Below are 17670 nucleotides of genomic sequence, written 5' to 3'. Positions count from 1 at the left end.
GCAATTGAAAGCCAGATGTGGAAACAGAGGGCCTCTGATTGCATACAAAGAAGCTCTCATCTCCTAGAATAGGAAAGAGAAGAACATGAGGACCAAGCCCAGGACTTAATAGAGTAGCAGAATTTCAAAGATAGTTAAAAACCCAACTGAGGCAGGTCTGTTATGCAAGGTTAGATCCCTTAATTGGGAAAACCTGACACATCAAATACAACATCTGGTTGGATCCCCTGCCCCCAAAGATTTGACTCCCCACCCTCTTCCATCCATGATGGCAGACATTAAAGAGGCTTCTCTTGTGCAAGACAATGTGTGCACCAGTCAGGATCCTCCATGTCTCAGCTGGGGACCTGCTAGACCTGTGAAGGGAGGATAGGGACTGTACTCTAAAGCAGGGGTCCTCAAACTTTTTAAACAGGGGGCCAGTTCACTGTCCCTCAGACCGTTGGAGGGCCGGACTATAGTTTTAAAAAAAAAAATTATGAACAAATTCCTAAGCACACTGCACATATCTTATTTTGAAGTAAAAAAACAAAACGGGAACAAATACAATATTTGTATTTGCATGTGGCCCGCGGGCCATAGTTTGAGGACCCCTGCTCTGAAGGATCCATGAGGTAAGAGTCAGCATGTACTGATAGGAGCTAGAGGAGATCCTGAGGATGCTTCAAGAAAGAGGCCTGAATAGAGAAGAATTTTTTACTTGAAAGTGTTCTCCAAGATAGAGTTTAACTCCCTAGTAAGAATTCCAGGAGTTGAAGAAACTTGCTACTAGCATGGCTCCTAGAAACATGGATAAACGATGGCAATGACCCAAGTTGTACTTCTCAGATTATGCTAGTAGAAGGAAATACATATATATATATGTTGCCAGGAGGCTGAGGGCAGTTGCCCCAATAAAAAGTGCTATCCCTTGTCCAATGTTGAAACCTAAGCCAGTTTTCAGACCCAGAACTATTGACAAGAGAAGTGGCTGGGACTGTAGGAGGAAGAGCATTGCAATAATGGCAAGTATACACAGTAATGATTCTCCTAGATCTTTCCCACAAGCACTTATGGTTATTTACTCGGGTAACTATGCACCTGAAAGAAGAGAACACTTAGATAGTTTGAGGACTGTTGGACATAGGGCTTGAGTTGCCATTGATGCCGAAGACCTGAGTCGTCTTGGCTCCCATGCTAGATTTGGGTCTTATGGGAGCCAGATAATAAATGTCCTGACCAATATCTAGTTTACAGAAATTCACAGTATCCATGGACCTGCCCAGTGGTCAGTTACCCAGTCCTCAAATATATATTATGACCTTTGGCAGCTGACCAAACTCCCAATTACATCATTTGTCTGCCAAATAAGCCAAGTGGAAGTCTAAAATTAACCCTCCCTGTAGCCATACTAAATAGGGAGAGATGGGAATAGATTATTGCCACATTTTATCTATCCTCCTCTTTATCCTTGTTTGTTTAAACAATCTGATTCCTGGAGAAACTGGATGGATTAGGAAGAGTCACTGCAGACCACACACTCAAGTAAAACCCCAGTCTCAGGCACAGTGCCAAATGTGGTATTTTCATTAGACCAGATCAGTGCCACCTCAAGTACATGGTATTTAGCCATTGATTTGGTGAGTAACAGGTGGCTAGCACAATAGAGACCTTTATAAGATGTGTGTTCCAGAGGATTGGAGCCTCTCTTGGACTTGCAGTAGGCTGCCTTCTCTCTATGTCCTTACATGACCCCTTCTCTGTGGACGCATCAAAAGATAACTTTTAAAAGAGGGCATATTCATCATGCCTCTCATATAGCTATAAAATGGAACACATGTCAGAAATTCTATTTTTCATTAATTGAGACAATAAGTAAAATGTTGCAACCTGTTCAAAAGAGAATCCTTAACACACATATATAAGATATCTGGAATGCTGAGAAAAATTTACAGAATGCAAAATCATCAAAACTGGTCAATATTCATGGGGCAGTTCCATCAAATAAATAATTGGCAATTCTATGAAAAAAATGATTTTAATTACTAACACTTATTCTACAAGTTATAGAATTGTGAGATACTAGTCTGGAAGGATGCACTACAGACAATACACCCAATAACCTTTTTGGTCCATATCTAAGTCTTTCATGTTTCTCCCTGCATTTTAATTAATGGCTAACTCCTCCACCCCAAATATGCATTTATTTATCAGGGCACATAATTTTTTAAAACACAGTGAAATGCTTTTGTTCTCTACCCTAGAGAAAAAAATCATTTTCAGCTTTAGTTTAGGTCCTGAGGCAGATGAAATCTACCTCATTTCTCTTGGTACTTCTAAATCTTCACAGAAATGGCCCAACTCTTAGCAAGAGATGTTAGCAGTATCGATGTTAGCAATGTCTTTCTGTCTTAGATACAGAAGAAAGGAAAATCTAACCCCCTTTTTGATTACCTGTAGGGATCTACCAACCATGATTTTCACGATTGCTGTCCTGGAGGCAGAGACAAGTCTTGGCTTAGCTCCCAAGGCTACTGCAAAATGGAGCTGGACATTGGGGGAGAGAAGGGGCAAAAAGGGAGTAGGAAACTAGTGAGGTGGTTCTGGGTGAGCAACATCTTAGAGGTAAACAGCCATGAACCACACAGGACCTTTCCAGATGTGGCTGCTCATGAAGGCGTGACATGGGGCCCAATGGGGCGGGACTTTTCACTATAAAATCAGAGCTCAAGTGGTTGAAAAATCCTCAGACATTGGCACTCCCAGAAGGCTTTCTAAGAAGCTGTAAAGAATCCACTCTGGCCATATCCAAGAGCCCACTGTCCTGGGAACTCTGAGGTCTCTGCTCTCGGCTCAGTAGAGGTGGCACCCTTTACTCTGACTCAGCCAGCTGAAACCCTTTCCCAGTATGCTCTGGAAAGAGCCACTTTGTCACAGCCACTTCACCATTAAACACATGCTTCTCCACACAACCCTGGATGTACCCCAGAGACTACTTGGGGCAGCATCTTCCCATGGAACACGCTAACCTCCCCCGGATCCAATCCACCTCTTCACGCTCCACTATCATACTTTTAAACTGGTTTTGAACCCAACCTCTTGAGTCAGTAGCTGCTTATCTTTTTATTACTGGCTGATCCTTTTATTAGTTCCCTGTACCCTAAGTTTGTAAAAATATTGTCCAACAAACCAACCATATTTATTGCATAATAATCCTCGTCCTCACGGCAACTGAAGTCAAACTGAGTTGATAATACCAGTCAAAAGCAAAGGCATTTCTCATGGTAAATGTATAATTTCCATTAGACTTCTTTAAATATTTGAAATAGTTTATGCTCCCCTCTTCATTAGGTGTCCTGGGACCACAGGTTGGGAAACTTCTATTCTAAGGGCTAATGTTGAGTGAATGCCAACCAAGTCTTTAGTTTTCCCTTTTTACAGATGGGCAAACGAGGCTGCTAGTTTTTAAGGTGAATTGGCTTAATCAAATTGACAAGGAATCAGAGTGGGAACTGATATTTTTAGAAGTCTCCCCTTTTTTGGTCTCATAGCACTAGATTTTCTAAAATAAAATAAAGCTGAGATTGGCTGCCACTTGTCCCGAGGGAGTCTTTTCTACATAATAGCCTGGACCTTTTGTGGGATCTTGGAATTTGGGGTACAGCAGCTGCCTGCTCCTCTCTGCTGGGTTGAGAAACCTTGGCTATCCAAGCAGGAATAAACCTGAGAGGTTATTAGGACCAGATTATCCTAAAGTGTATTCCAAAGGGAAACGGCTTCTGCGGCCAGTTACCTCCGAGAAAGGCAGGGTTAAACAAAAGTAAACTGGGTTGGTTTTATCTTGTTTTCACTTCAGGACTTCCATGAGCCATTGAAATGTCCTTGAGCCTAAAGATCTGCCAGGAGGACGAGATGACATACATTATCTGCCCAAACTTACTAGACCTGAATTCTCTTTTTCATAGGAGACCTATTAATACATCATGGACCCTGAGGTTCTGAGGAATTTAGTTTGGGACCTGTTAGTCCAGTCCAGCATTTCCAGGTGAGGAACTGGCCAGCACTTGGTCCTACAAGTAGATGGAGCCTACCCAGAGCTGAATCCCAGCTGCCAGAGTCTAATCCTGGACTTTTCGAATTTGGATCTTTCCCTGCATACCTCGCCCACCATGTACCTTAACTTAATCCAGGAAAAAACGTTCCATGCACTGCAGAAGTGGAAGGAATTCCGCTCAGAGAGGCTGCTTCTGAGGTTCATTTGTGTCCTCAGCAAAGCCTCCCAGGTGGTGGGGGCAGGAGGGAGCAGGGAGGCCGGGACCCCCATAGGACAAGGCATCGCACAGCCTGGTGTTTAGAGAGGGCTTCGCTCCGAAAGGCCCAGAGTAGTCGATCTGAGGAGCTAGTCCGCAGCAGGAAAGCCTGAGGGCAGCTTCCACATAGGCAAAAGCAGACTCCCCTGGACCCTGAAGACTGGCCTTCTTGGTGTCCCTACAAGCCCACCCTTCGTGGTGTAAGCTAGCTGGAGACTGCTGGCAAGAGCTCTCAGGTGTCTGTCCCCACTGTCACCTGGGACGATGTCTCCAGGAGAAAGAGGATGCAACTGCTCTTCAGAGCTTGTCAAGCTCATCCCATCCTCAGCCAGAAGCCAGGAGTCTGCAGGGCTCCACGCTGACTTCCCCAATTGCTTGAGGCTGTGTGTTCAAAGGCAGCAAGATAAACTGACACTGGACTCCCTTTCCAGAGTAGTCTCAGCTACTCTGTCCAGAGAAAGGACACAAAAAAGATAGAAAATGAAGAGCTTGGGCTTTCCAATGCAATAGCATTCATTACCTTGCAGGTGGCCAAGATGTACTGTCTTTCCCCTCTGCCCAAAGCAGCTTCTGAGGCTCTGGGGAGACCCCCCCCCCCCCCATCCAACACTGAGCCATTCCACTTGACCAGGTTAGACCTCCACTCACATAGTCAGAACTTCCTCCCTCACTCCCTGCCTGCCACCAGAAGTATGTGTGTGTGTGTGTGTGTGTGTGTGTGTGTGTGTGTGTGTGTGTGTGACAGTGAGCAACTGTCCGCCATGCCTGAGGTGGCACTCACCCTTTCCCCGCCCCACACCCCCCAGGTGCAAGCCTTGTTTCCCTTTGGGCATTAGTGGGGTTGGAAAGGCTCTGACTTGGGAGGGAAGCATTCCTAGAGGGCACCCATCTGAGATCCGTGGTCTGGTGGGGCCATGTGTGGGACTTTCTCTGGAAGGTTAGTCCCTGCTATAACTCAGCCAGAAATGTGGTTGCTTGGCCTGGAGCAGGGCTGGGGGCTGGGTCACTCACCAGCCTTGTAACTGTGGGCAGGTTCCTCGGCCTCCCTGAGTCTTACTTAGCTCCTTCCTCTGCAAAATCTGACTTGCAGGGCTGTTGGGGGCATTAAAGAATAGGAGCTGCTGCTCTAACGCACATGCTGGTATCTGCCTTTCACAAAAAGAAGGACAGTGTGAGGCAGATGGCAGTGTTTAGCTCCTGTCCCTGCGGATGTAGGAGGGGAGAGCTATGGGAAGGCATGTTCACAACCCAGGATCCCAGCACATCCATCCTGAGCGAAAACCTCCTTAGAGAGTTTCTTCAACAAGTAAAATTCATTTCCACTGTCCTCATTACCAGTCTCTCATTTGATCAAGCTTATACCCAGAACTCAACTAAATTAAATGCTTGGGTTTTTCATAGTAAACAATCATATGATCTACAAAGTATAATGACTTTATATTCCTTCAAAATAACTATATATTTTAATTATACTCATTTTAAATAATTATACATTACAGAACTTACAGGCCATTGTTAAATGAATGTGGTTATGCAAAGCATTCTTATTCAGTCCCTAATTTTGGTAGGACCACCCTGAGGTTTCATCAGCCTCTACTTCTGTGTGCATTGTTGAATTTTGTTAAATATCTTTTTAGCTTCCATTGAAATCATTGTAATTTAAAAAAAAATACGTTTTTATTGATCTTTTAGAGAGAAAAGGAGAGGGATAGAGAAATAGAAACATAGGTGAGAAACATCAATCTGCTGCCTCCTGTATGCCCCCTACCGGGGACAGAGCCCACAACCAGAGCATGTGCTCTGATAGGGAATCGAATTGTGATCTGTTTTTCATGGGTCAATGCTCAACCACTGAGCCACACCAGCTGAGCGAAGTCATTTTTATTGGAACAATTGGTATGAGGACTATATTAATATATTTCTTCATAGTTTCTCTTATGTCTTAAGTAAATCATTAATATAGTACCAAGCACTTTCTGTTTTTTCTCGAGATCAAAAATTGTCACAAACATGACTTTAGGGGTCAGTCACCCTTCAATATCTTTCTCCCTGAATCAGTTCTCATTTTGTGGATGAGAAAATTGACTTGGCCAAGATACAGTGATTATAGATAGGTCAAAGTCAGATGTCCTGTTGATGACAGCCTCCCACATGGCAGGCATGGTAGAGTAGGAGGGACAGTATTAAAATATTTCCCTAATATCAGTCATTTCCCTATGATTAGGATTATGAACTGAAAAGCTGCAGTTTGGGACCAAATGTCTAGGAAAGTCAGGGTGGATACGGGGTAAGTGGGCATCATTAAAGGCCGTGAAGTCTGGAGGCCGTATCTCCAGAAAAGGTCCCTGTCCCATCCTAGTGGGCTCTCTGCCTACAAGCCAGCCTGGGGGAGCAGTGCAGGCTGACCCTGACCAGGTAAGAACCCCATTTCTGTTTTCCTTGGGGCTTAGTCAATTCAGGTTGGTGTGGCATAAGAGAGCATGGCATACATGTGTTTATACATGTGTGTTGGAGTGTGCAGAGAAGCATAACAAGGAACTAAGGTGACTGCTCTCTGGATGTGCCCGTTGTCATGTTGCCTGACTGTATGTATCTCTGGTGTCCTCTCCCAGCCTGTTTTGCATGCTTCTCTCTCATTATCTTATCCTCTCCATGTCCCCATCCATTTCTTCTTCTGAAAGCTATTTTATCTCCAAATTTCCAGTCTCATTCAAAATTGAAGTGACAGTCCACACTGCTATCTGTGATCAGTTTTGGGAAGAAGGAAGAGGGTCAGGGGCAAAGAGGCCTGGTCACCAGGTGTAAATAGGAGTCAGTCAGGAAGCCTGGGTGCTGTCCAGGCCCTGACAGTGACTGCTCACAGGCCCTTGTGCAGGACGAGTCATAGTGAATGAACCAAATCCTTTGGAAATGGCCTAGATCCTCTTAGCAAACAATGCCCCCTTCTTCTCCTCTTAGGCATTCTAACTTGACAGGGATTTTTTTTCTCTCTTCCATGTAACCATCTGGCATTTAGTCAATACCTTCCATGTAGTCGGGCACACGTTAGGGACCAGCGACAAAGATAAGGAACAGGAAGCTCTCTGTGAAGTATTAGATATTGACAACCGAGTGTGGTTGGGAGGCAGGAGCGAGCCCAGGGTACTCTAACCCAGGTCAGGAGGACTGTGGAAGGTATTGGGGAAGGCTTCCCTGAGGAGGAGAAATTGGTATGTGTGTGTGCAGTGAAGCAGGGTGTTTCAGGCTGAAGGAAAGCCTGGGTAAAGGCAAGGAGCCATGAATCCATGTGGCAGTCGAGGAAACTGGAAGCAATTCCATGTGGAGGGCACATAGGATAGGCTGCTGCGGTGGTGAGAGCTGAGGCAGGAGGGACCATGCACTGTGTAAAGGAGTTTGTGTTTGTTTGTTTGTTTTTAAAATATATTGATTTTTTACAGAGAGGAAGTGAGAGGAATAGAGAGTTAGAAACATCAGTGAGTGAGAAACATCAATCGGCTGCCTCCTGCACACCCCCAACTGGGGATGTGCCCGCAACCAAGGTACATGCCCTTGACTGGAATCGAACCTGGGACCCTTCAGTCCGCAGGCCGATGCTCTACCCACTGAGCCAAACCGGCTAGGGCAAGGAGTTTGTGTTTTAACCCCAGGACTTGTGCTTCTCAAAACTGACTGGGCCTCAGCCTCACCTGGGCAATACATTAGAAAGCAGACTCCTGGGCCTTACTCCAACCTAAGGAATCACAATCACCTTGGGTGAGGCTAGTGTCCCAGGAGACTCTCTACACAGGCACAGGTCAAAGCAGGCCTTGGGAAGTCGTGGGAGGGCTCTACGCAGGGGGGAGGCAGGTGCATGGGAGACAGCCCCAACACTCTCTTGGGTCTATACTGAAAAGAAATCGTGAGGCCTGAGTAGAGACCCAGGACAGAGAGCAGTGTCCCCATCGGGCGCTCCTCAGACCACATGTCCCATGACCAAGACAGGAGCCACCAGAAAATTCAGGTTTCCAGTTGGACAGGCTCCATCAGGCAGTACAGCAGGGGGATGGCAGAGCTGTCTCTCCCATCCCACTCCCCCACCCACCCACACACACCTGACTCTAACAGTGTGACCTTGAAGGACTATTTCTCACCTATGCCTTCATCCTAAGTGGAACCCAGTTTCCACATTCCACATGGCTCTTCATTCAGGCTGAGTGTTGAGAGCATGAGGAAGAGTGAGGCTTGATGTTTTATCCAGGCTGAGTGGAAGGTGCGCTTCCCTAGTTGTTCAAATGGAAGAAGAGGGCTATGTGATTGCTACTTACCATGTATTTGTGTTCTTCCTAGATTTCTCTCCAAAAGATGGTAATGAAATGAAAGAGTCTGATGCATAAGGATATAAGGTAGTTCCCCAGCCCTGAAACATGCTATGCTGAAGGGGGTAGGCCCAAGGTAGACCACCTTCGGGAGATTTCCACTTCACAGGACGGAGTGTAAATTTCTCACCTAGCCCCAGAGGCCCTAAACCAGGCCACACCACCCTACGCTGCAGCTTCAGCTCTCCCTTGGCCTTTCCCAGTTTCACTTTTACGCTTAGTAATACTGAAACCAGGCAGTTTCACACCTCAATGCCTGTGTTTATGCTAATCTCTCCACCTGAAATGCCTTCCACCCACCCTCTGTCTGGCTAATTCCTGCTGATTCTGTAAGACCTAGCTCTCTGTGATATCCCCTGCCACCCCACACACACCTCAGTGCGTTCCTGTGAACCGACCAGCTCCTCTACCCTATGCTACCCTCAAATGGGAGCGCTTATACAGAAAGTTTACGGCCTGCCCCTTCCATGCCCCACTTGACCAGAAACGTCTCAAGGACAGGCTTGATGGTATTACATGTTGTCTCCCCAGTGCCCGGCACACAGTAGGAGCTCAACAGATATTTACTGAACCAAACAGCATCCAAATGAATGAGAAGTACCTCAGATTCACATATTTTGGTAATTCGATCACATTCGGAGGATTTGCTTATGGGTGCTTTTAAATATGTGATCTTTTAAAGCCTCTGTATAGATGTGACTCTCTGTTCCCCTATCTTAAGTGTAAAATACATTTAATAAGTAAACTGTAAGTGTTTATTTGCATCTCAAAAGGTTGGGGGGGGGGGGCAGGTTTCTTTTAAACATTAAGCCTCTGCTGGAACTTTCAGAAACTTGCCTTAGAGATCATTAACTTCTGGGGGAGGGGTGGGGACAGGCGTCATGGAGAAGTTACCTCTAAGAGTTTGAGTCCTGAGATGCCTCTGAAAAAGGGAAGCAAGGAAGAAGATCTTGGAGCTGGACAGGATTAGTTCAGCTTCTTCTCTGCTTGCTGTGTGGCCCTGAGCAAGCCCTTTAATCTCTCTGTACTGTTTTCTTTATTACTAAAGTGGGGGGACCCTATACCCACTTTGCAGGGTTGTTGTAAAGATCCTATACGGAGTACCTGAGTTCATAGGAGGTCCTGATAATAATAATGGTATTATTGTTGTTAGGTTTGACATGGCATTTGAAGGAGAGGAATTATTTCACCTTGAATGGCAGGATTAAGGAAGGCAAAAAGGACCCAGAAAGAAAAGGCCAGACCATTATGCTGGGCTGCATATATTGACTATTATAGCACTTCCGAAAAATTTTTTGATATTTTTAAAACTAAAGCTTTCCATGCTGAATGTGCAGAATACTGGCAGCTCGTACAGTGTGTTTGATGTGAGGGCCTTCTACTCCAGAAGGCCTGCCACTTACTAGCTCTGTGACCTTAGGCAGATCACCTAAGGTCACAGAGCTAGTAACTCAGTTTCCCCATCTGCAGAAAGGAGATAATACACAGTTCCCATCCTTTAAGGTTGCCATATGAGCCATATGAGCTAAGGAAAGCAATGTGCTTAGCCCAATGCAGGTGCACAGTATGCCGTCATCGATGGTACTCTGTCATGAGGTGATCAGTACTAAAGAACAGTGTGCCCTGTTGGAGAAACCACTGGCTCTAGGAGAGTGCAGAGGGAAGGGAGCTAACTGCAAGAGCGCTGGGCCCAGACTCTGGAAACCGCCTGTCATGAGGGCTGTGGGGCCCTGGGCCTGTTCTGTAACACAGCCGGGGTTGCCCCGGGTTCCTAAATTAGCTCAAGGCTATTCTACCACAGCTCCCCAGACAGCTGCTCTCAGGACTGGGCGCTTTGGCCCTGCCCACAGGCCCCACCTTCTACAGGGGAATTCCTCACTGAAGAGGCCTCCTCTGGAAACGACCTTGGCCTCTCTCCGCCACCGCACCCTCACTGTGTGGTCCTTGCTGTTGCTATGCCTGTCATCTAGATGGTGACTGTAGAACACATGTGCAAATAGAAGAGCTACCCATGCTTCAGAGAGAGCTTGCTGGCTGCAGGGAAGGTGAATGGCACTTTCCCTTTGTAGAGATTTCCAGACTCTCCCGGGTCCTGACTCTCTTGTTTCCCAACCTTGGTGAAAAAATGGGTTTGGAAATAGGCAAGGCTCCGCACCTCTCTCCGGGTATCGCGAGAGAAAGCTCCGGTTGGCTTGGGCCGCAGGTGCAGGTGAAGCCCTTTACTGCTACTTCCAGGTCTGGAAAAAGTGACAAGGTGTCTTCAGGGGTCCCTACCCAGGCGCCAACCCCAGGGGGCTGGCAACGCAGGCACCAGGCTCTCCCTTTGGCAAGACAGGATGGGGGAACCCACCTCTACTCTGGTTACCCTCCCGCCTCTGCAAAACTAATGACCTTGACCTCGAAGGAAATGGTGCCCCAGGCTGATGGGGACGTCAGGGACATCCTGTGGAAGAGGGCTCCGAACTCCTCTGGAAAAGCTGTCTAAACAAAGGGCATTCCGTAGCTTCCAGCCGGATAGCGGAGCCTCATTCCCAGCCTGGGGTATAGAGTTACACGCATTCCCACGAAGCTCGGGAAGACGTGCTGTTTTCTTAGCTTTTGCTCCGGTTGAGCCTCATCCCACAGCTGCGCTGCCCACAGCCGCCCCAGGGTCCGCCACCGGCCACGAGGGGTCAGTCGGGCTAAGCACCCTGCGTCCCTGTGTCCCCACAGGGCTCAGGCGTGTTCCCGAACTCAGCCCGGGCCTCGCCTGCCCTCCCGCCCCTCTGACGTCTGCGAGGCGCTCGCTCCCTGGGGCTCGGGCTGCTGCAGCCGGTGCCGAGGGGGCGAGGCCGGGCGGGGCAGGCCCCGCTGCTCCAGCCCCTTCCGCTCCCCTCCAGTCTGCGCTCCGCTCCGCTCTCCCAGTCCCGGCCCTGGAAGGCGCCGGGCTTGGCTTTTTCCCCTTCATGGCACAGCCACGAACTAGCAGCCGATGCCACAGCCATCCCTGCCCGACCTGCTTCCCTCCTGCGGCCCGGAGGGAGGCCGCGGCTGGACCCCACCCGGGCCCAGGGCTGACTGCGGAGCAGGGAGCGGAGCCTGGCCCGGGGGCCTGGGAGAGAGAGGGGATCAGCGGAGGGCTCGCTGGTCCGAGGATGGAGGGGATGGAGGAGCCAGAGGCCAGACCTGCCAGTGGGGGCCTTCAGTGAGTACGGAGGAGGCAAGGAGCCGGCCGCTGTGGGGTGGCGGGGTGGCGGGGCGGCCGAGCTGTAAGGGTTGGGGGAGGCCTGCCCTCCATGTCCATCTTCATTTCAGCCTTTCTGAGTTTGAGCTAATGCAGCACTTGGGCCACAGAATCACTCCGAGCAGCACCTTCTGTCTCCCCAGGCTGCCTGCAGTGCCCCATTGGAAGGTCTCCCTAGATGGATTAGCTCTGGAATACAGGTCTAGAGTTTCCCCGTCAGAAAGTTTATTTTTATTTAACCAAAACCACTCCCATTATATTCTAATCCCCTGTTCTCTGGATTGAACCTTAGAAGGGAGAAACCCGTGACTAGGCTGCAAGGAGAAAGTTGGTAAATCCTAGTTTAACTGTAGATGATCTCGGCCTTCTAAAGATGGTCCCTAAACTACACTGGCTGAAAGCTGATGCGACATTTTGCACCGTGTGTACTTTGCTTTATGAAATATGTACATGCCTGAGACATGTGTAAATTCAATTGTAATAAACAAGTAGAGGGACTTGCCAATTAAGATAATTCTATGGTGCCGAGGCCAGTTTGGCTCAGTGGATAGAGCGTCGGCCTGCAGACTGAAGGGTCCCGGGTTCGATTCCGGTCAAGGGCATGTACCTGGGTTGCAGGCATATCCCCAGTGGGAGATGTGCAGGAGGCAGCTGGTCGATGTTTCTCTCTCATCGATGTTTCTGACTCTCTATCTCTCTCCCTTCCTCTCTGTAGGGAATCAATAAAATATATTTTAAAAAAAAAGTTAAAAAAAAAAAAAAGATAATTCTATGGTGACTCTTTAGTCAACATATGAAGTAAATAATTAACTCCTAATTTGTAATATGTGTAAATATGGATTTTTATACATGCAGTTTATTTCAAGTGGGACATATCTAGATGTATGATATCAAGGGAACATTTTCTCAGAGAGCAGGGTGAATATTAAGACATTGTGGCCTGTATGTGTGCACAGAACGGTTTGGTGACTAAAATCCCTTGCTCACTTGCATTCCCTACAAAGAGACTGACAGCAAACTATGCCACCAAGGAGCTGTGTCATCCTGGCAAGTCACCGAAGCCCTCTAGTCTGGATTATTCTCACTACAGAATAAGGGGAGTGAGGTTAAGTGACCACGGAGTGCTTTGGAAGAGCCATCGCTTTGAAACAAAAAGCTTTGCATTCCAAACCGGCTTCCCTTTGGCACCTCTGTGACATAAACTTGCCGTACCTCAGGTTCACAGTCTGAAAATGAGGATAATAATGCTGTGTGGCTGACGGATGTGAGGATTATTTGAGAGAGTGTGTTTGAAAGCACTTGCAGGCCTGCCTGGAGTAGATGCTGGTAGGAGCTAGGGACTGATCATGGCCACCCTTTGAGCATAGCACCATGCTGTAATCCTGTGGTTTGAAGAGTGGGAGCTGGGGGGGGGGGGGGGGGCAGGGGGCACCTTCCACCCGACGGCCAGACCCTGAGGTCCTGTGTGATATCACATCTTCACTGAGATCACCTGCCAGGAAAACAAGAAGCCAGGCATTAGGAGATCTGACCTGGCTTTTCACTCTGGTCCCCATCTGGCTTAGGATTAGTTGTTTGATGTTTGTGCCCCCTCTGTAAAACAGAGTTAGAAAACCTAAATTTAATAATACCTTTTTGTATTATTCAGTGATTTTTGCTTTCCAAAGTGCTTTCACATTATCTACAGGGTATTTATTCCCTGCTCTGCCCCAGATTACTCTTGTCTGGACAGGGCTCAATATGAAGGTGCTTTGGGGACCCAGGAAGTTGCTGGAGCTAGCCAGGGGCTGGGTCTAAGGAGCTCTGTCTATTTTATTTTCCAGAGAGTCCAACATAGGGAGCAGAATAGCCAGCTCCATGGAAGTGACCTCAGCTATGGAGAGAAGTGGCACCGAGCCACAGCCCAATAATGGACACCTCCCAAGACCCTGGTCCTGCCTTCAGGAAGACAGAACACCCAGCCAGATGGCCCCCCACCCTCCCAGGGCATGGGGGATACCGTCCCAAGGACCCTCCGTGCTGGAGTCCAAAGTCAGGGCCTTGAAGGAAAGTATGACAGCAAGCAAACAGGGGGCAAGTCCCTGCCTCACAACCCATGAAAGACCATCCCCCAAGAAAACCAAATGCCGACGAGTCAAAGTGGGTGGAGCCAGAACTCCATCATCAGGGTCTCCCTTGCTGGATACAGTTGTGGTTCTCCATGCTCAGAACCAAAACGAGGGACCGCTGGACAACAGTGTCAATGAGAAGGAGCCTGCCATGAATGGGGGCCCCAGACCTCCCAGGCCACCTGCTCCTGGGCTAGAGTGCTGCAGTGGGAGGAGCCTGTGGGCTCCAGAAACAGTAAGGATACTGCCTGACCATGAGAGGAGTCTGCTGCCGGGGTCCAGCTCTTCGCAAGACAGCCCCCTCCACAGAGTCACTTCAGGACAATCTAGGGGCCCTAGACATTGTAACAAAATTACCCACGTGCCCAACCTGAGGAAAGGAAGGCCATGCCCCCTGCAGGATGCTCTAGTTGCAGGCCAAGACCTGGATAGCTTGTCTCTAACCTCCGAGGAGGACGTTGTCCCCAGGCCAGCCCTGCTGGGGGGCCTCTGGAGAGCGGGAGACCTGGGGGCTCTGGGCACTGAGCGCAGCGCCTTGCCCCTGTCTGAACAGGTGGAGAGGAACCGCCTTCTTCTTCAGGAGATGCTCATTGTTGGGGGGCAGGGCCCCCCCAAGGTGGGAATCCCAGCCCGGACTCTATCCTGGGACAGAGCTGTATCAGGTGAGGCTCACTCTGCAGGTCTGGGTGGTGGGGACAGCAGAAGGGAGTCCAGAAGGGAAAGCAGAAGCGGGTACTGCACAGGGGCTGGGGCAGGAGAGGGAGGAGAGCTGCCTGTCACCAAAATCATCAGGATGTCCTCTTGTTCTTGGCCTTGACATAGAGTGTTTACCACCCCACAACCAGCCCCATCTGCTGAGTACGCCCATGACTCCCCAGGCCAATGGGAGGCCACCCTCTCTGCTTGGGGATGGCGGCTACCATAGCTGCTTTCCTGTGGCAAGTATCCTTTTCTAGAGGCTCTTTGCATCGCCCTCCAATGACGTGCCCTCACCACAAAGTGGCCGAGCATCTTGTCAGGTGGGCTGAACTCAGGCAGTAGCACCACTGGGCTGTGCAAGTGTTCAAGCCTGAGAAGACACCTCTGTCCCTTCTTTCCTTCCCATTCCAAGAGCTCACTCCTCACCCACTCCCGAGAGGACCCGTGTGGGCCCCTTAGCCCACGGCAGGGCCTACCACAGCCACCGTGACAGGCCATGCCTCCACCTCTCAGGCGGAGACACAGGCAGAGGAGAGGAGTGCGTTTATCTGGGAAGCAAATGGCTTCTGGAGACACGTTTCTCCTTGACATTCCTCAAGTGGCAGTGGAGAGCCCCGTTGCTGGCTCTGCCCTGATCTCTGCTTCTGTTCTGGGTCCTAGAGCAACCATCTGGGGACATGGACTGGGACTCAGGCATCTCCCTGCAGGACTCAGACCAGAACAGGTAAGAGCTCAGAGCGCACCCTTTCTCTCTCTCCCTCCTCACCATTGTCCCTCCATTTACCGATCAATGGGAGAGTAGGAGACCTTTTATGAATAGAGGGGCTCAAGAAAGCCAATTTAAGCACAAGGGCAGATCAGGGGACAATGGGCCACTATGGATTGTCAACTCTGAGACAGAGTAGAGGGTGCCAGTCACCTCATGTCCCAGGCTGGGCCTGCCTGCTACTTCAGCAAAACCACCCTGGGCATGAGGCACTGTGCAGAGCATTGCAAACAACGTGCTCTTGCTTTGTGGGATTCGGTTCCCCTGCCTGGCCTCTGTTTCTTCATCTTTAAAGTGGGACAACTAGTTATGTGTGTGGTTGATTTCATAGGACTGTGTGAGTCTAAAAGAAAATAATGGTTTTAAAAACCTTAGGGAAAGTGTACAAATGCAAAGCACTTTCTGCACCAGTTCCTTTCCCAATCGAGGTGGTATGCTGGGGTCATGTAAAGGATCTCTCCTCCTCCAGTCTCACCCTGCTATCCCACAGAGTTTGCTCTAGCCACTCAGCCAGTGTCTTGGGGAAAGTGGGCACACCAGGTGATTAGGTGGGGTGGGCAGTGTCCTGACTGGGAAGGATGGTCAGAGTACACTCACAGTGGAGGTGCGGGGAGCATCTGTGAGTCTGAGCTGCTGCCCACTGCTGTCTGCTCAGAGATTGGCCTCAGCCCTGGCCTGGTACATGTTTCATTGGAGTCATTTTTGCTCAGGAGTCAGGTTCTGGATCTTCTGGGCCCCTAGGATCAGGAGGTCATGATGAGTCCTGGGGGTGAGCATGGGGGAAGAGACACTCCTGCACTTCCCAGGATTCTCGGGGCTGTAGGTACCTGAGGACACCCAAGGCAAGATTGTAAGGAAGAATGACCGAGCCCTGCCCACCCTGCTTATCCTTGCTATTCCCAGTCCTGCCTGCTTATTCAGATATAGACTCAAAGGAAAGCTAGAGGGAAGCCCTCTTATCACTCTCAAAAACACCAAGACCAAAACTAGAAAGAAAAAGTAATTTAACCATTCACCAGTGTTTTCAAATACCGTGCTCCTGGCGCATCTAGTGTTCTAAATCCTAGATGGAGAGGGAAGGATGCTAACTAACACTTGAAGTCCTACCACACAGCTAGTGCCACCTGGGACTTCCATGCCATGTCATTATCGCACTCATACACACCTCACACTAAAATCTCATTCAGGTCCCAACATTTATGAATAGAGGGGCTCAAGAAAGCCATTTTAAGAAGTCATCTTTGGGGAGTCAGGCTAAAATTCAGGAAGAGGAATTCCTGGCCACCAGACCTGAGCAGGCCATTGTCCCCCCACCTGGGGTGTCTTGGACACCTGTCCCCACACACCAGACGGCCAGCCCAGTGGGGGAACTTGTTAGCCTTCTTCAAGAAGGCAAGGATGGAGACACTTTGATGTCTTAGGAAAGCTCTGTGCGGCTCCATCCAGATCCTTTGAGAGGTGTTAAATGAAGTATGTTCAAAGCAGTCCTGTTTAAGGATGCCCTCTCTTCCTTCTCTGCTGAGAGAAGCTCCTGTTTATGGTCTAGACAGCTGGTTCCCTCTGCTACCCAACAGCGTCCTCTGTGGAAGATGATTTGTGTGAAGCCCTGTCAAAGGTTTGTGAAAGTCTAAAGACAAAGCACCGCCTCGCCCTCTCTAGCTTTGAGATGGTGTGTCAACTCCAAACACGACTTCCCTTACAGACTGCTGCTGGGCCATCTCTTTGGCAGGTGGTTCCAGTTCCTGTTGAGGGATTGCATTCTTTACTCAGTGAGTGGGTGAGAGTAATTTAACAAAATAATGGTGCTACTAATAACAGCAATAATCATCGTAAATGTGAACAGCCCTGTGCTAACCCCTTTAAAGAGACTCAGGTCTCACGTAACAACTGAGTCCTTAGTTAGCAGATGGGGAAACTGAGACTTAACCCCTAAGCAACCTGTCAGGTGACACAGCTAGTAAGTGACAGTCCAGAACAGGAGCCTAGGCAGGCTGCCCAGAACCACCGCTCTTGGCTCTGGCCTGTCAGCATCCTGCAGCCCAGAGAAGAAGGCACCAAGATAAGGTCCCTGCCTCATGAAGCACACAGTCCAGAGTACCAGGCCTTCCTTACCTCTTCCCCTCACTCAGGAAACTACACACAGTGTGACGACAGCAGGAGCGCTCTATCCTTGGTCATCAAAAGGCTAGATAATATACAAAAACGAAACAAATGCTGGGCAGAAAATTTA

The 17670-nt window shown here is 49.0% G+C and overlaps 2 protein-coding genes across 5 annotated transcripts in view; one reads left to right on the top strand and one right to left on the bottom strand.

The window, feature by feature from the left end:
- The window catches only part of STX6 (syntaxin 6), an 87408-nt gene that overhangs the window by 11902 nt on the left and 57836 nt on the right, over positions 1–17670 (bottom strand). The window lies entirely within an intron of this gene.
- The window catches only part of KIAA1614 (KIAA1614 ortholog), a 38724-nt gene continuing 21619 nt past the window's right edge, over positions 566–17670 (top strand). Inside the window, exons 1-4 of one of the 4 annotated variants that reach the window (XM_036343166.1) lie at positions 566–4024; positions 8616–8671; positions 13691–14637; positions 15335–15398. In XM_036343166.1, coding sequence (XP_036199059.1) covers positions 8655–8671; positions 13691–14637; positions 15335–15398 — 1028 coding nt within the window. In that variant the 5' untranslated portion in view covers positions 566–4024; positions 8616–8654. Of the gene's footprint in view, positions 4025–8615; positions 8672–11463; positions 11829–13690; positions 14638–15334; positions 15399–17670 lie in introns of those variants that run through there. The other 3 variants (XR_004973264.1, XM_036343165.1, XM_036343164.1) reach the window with 3 other exon arrangements.

The sequence above is a fragment of the Myotis myotis genome, unplaced genomic scaffold, assembly GCF_014108235.1.
Source record: "Myotis myotis isolate mMyoMyo1 unplaced genomic scaffold, mMyoMyo1.p scaffold_m19_p_18, whole genome shotgun sequence".
Classification (NCBI taxonomy): Eukaryota; Metazoa; Chordata; class Mammalia; order Chiroptera; family Vespertilionidae; genus Myotis; species Myotis myotis.
Note: the sequence above shows the minus strand (reverse complement) of the source record. Positions and strands in the feature narration are given on the sequence as shown.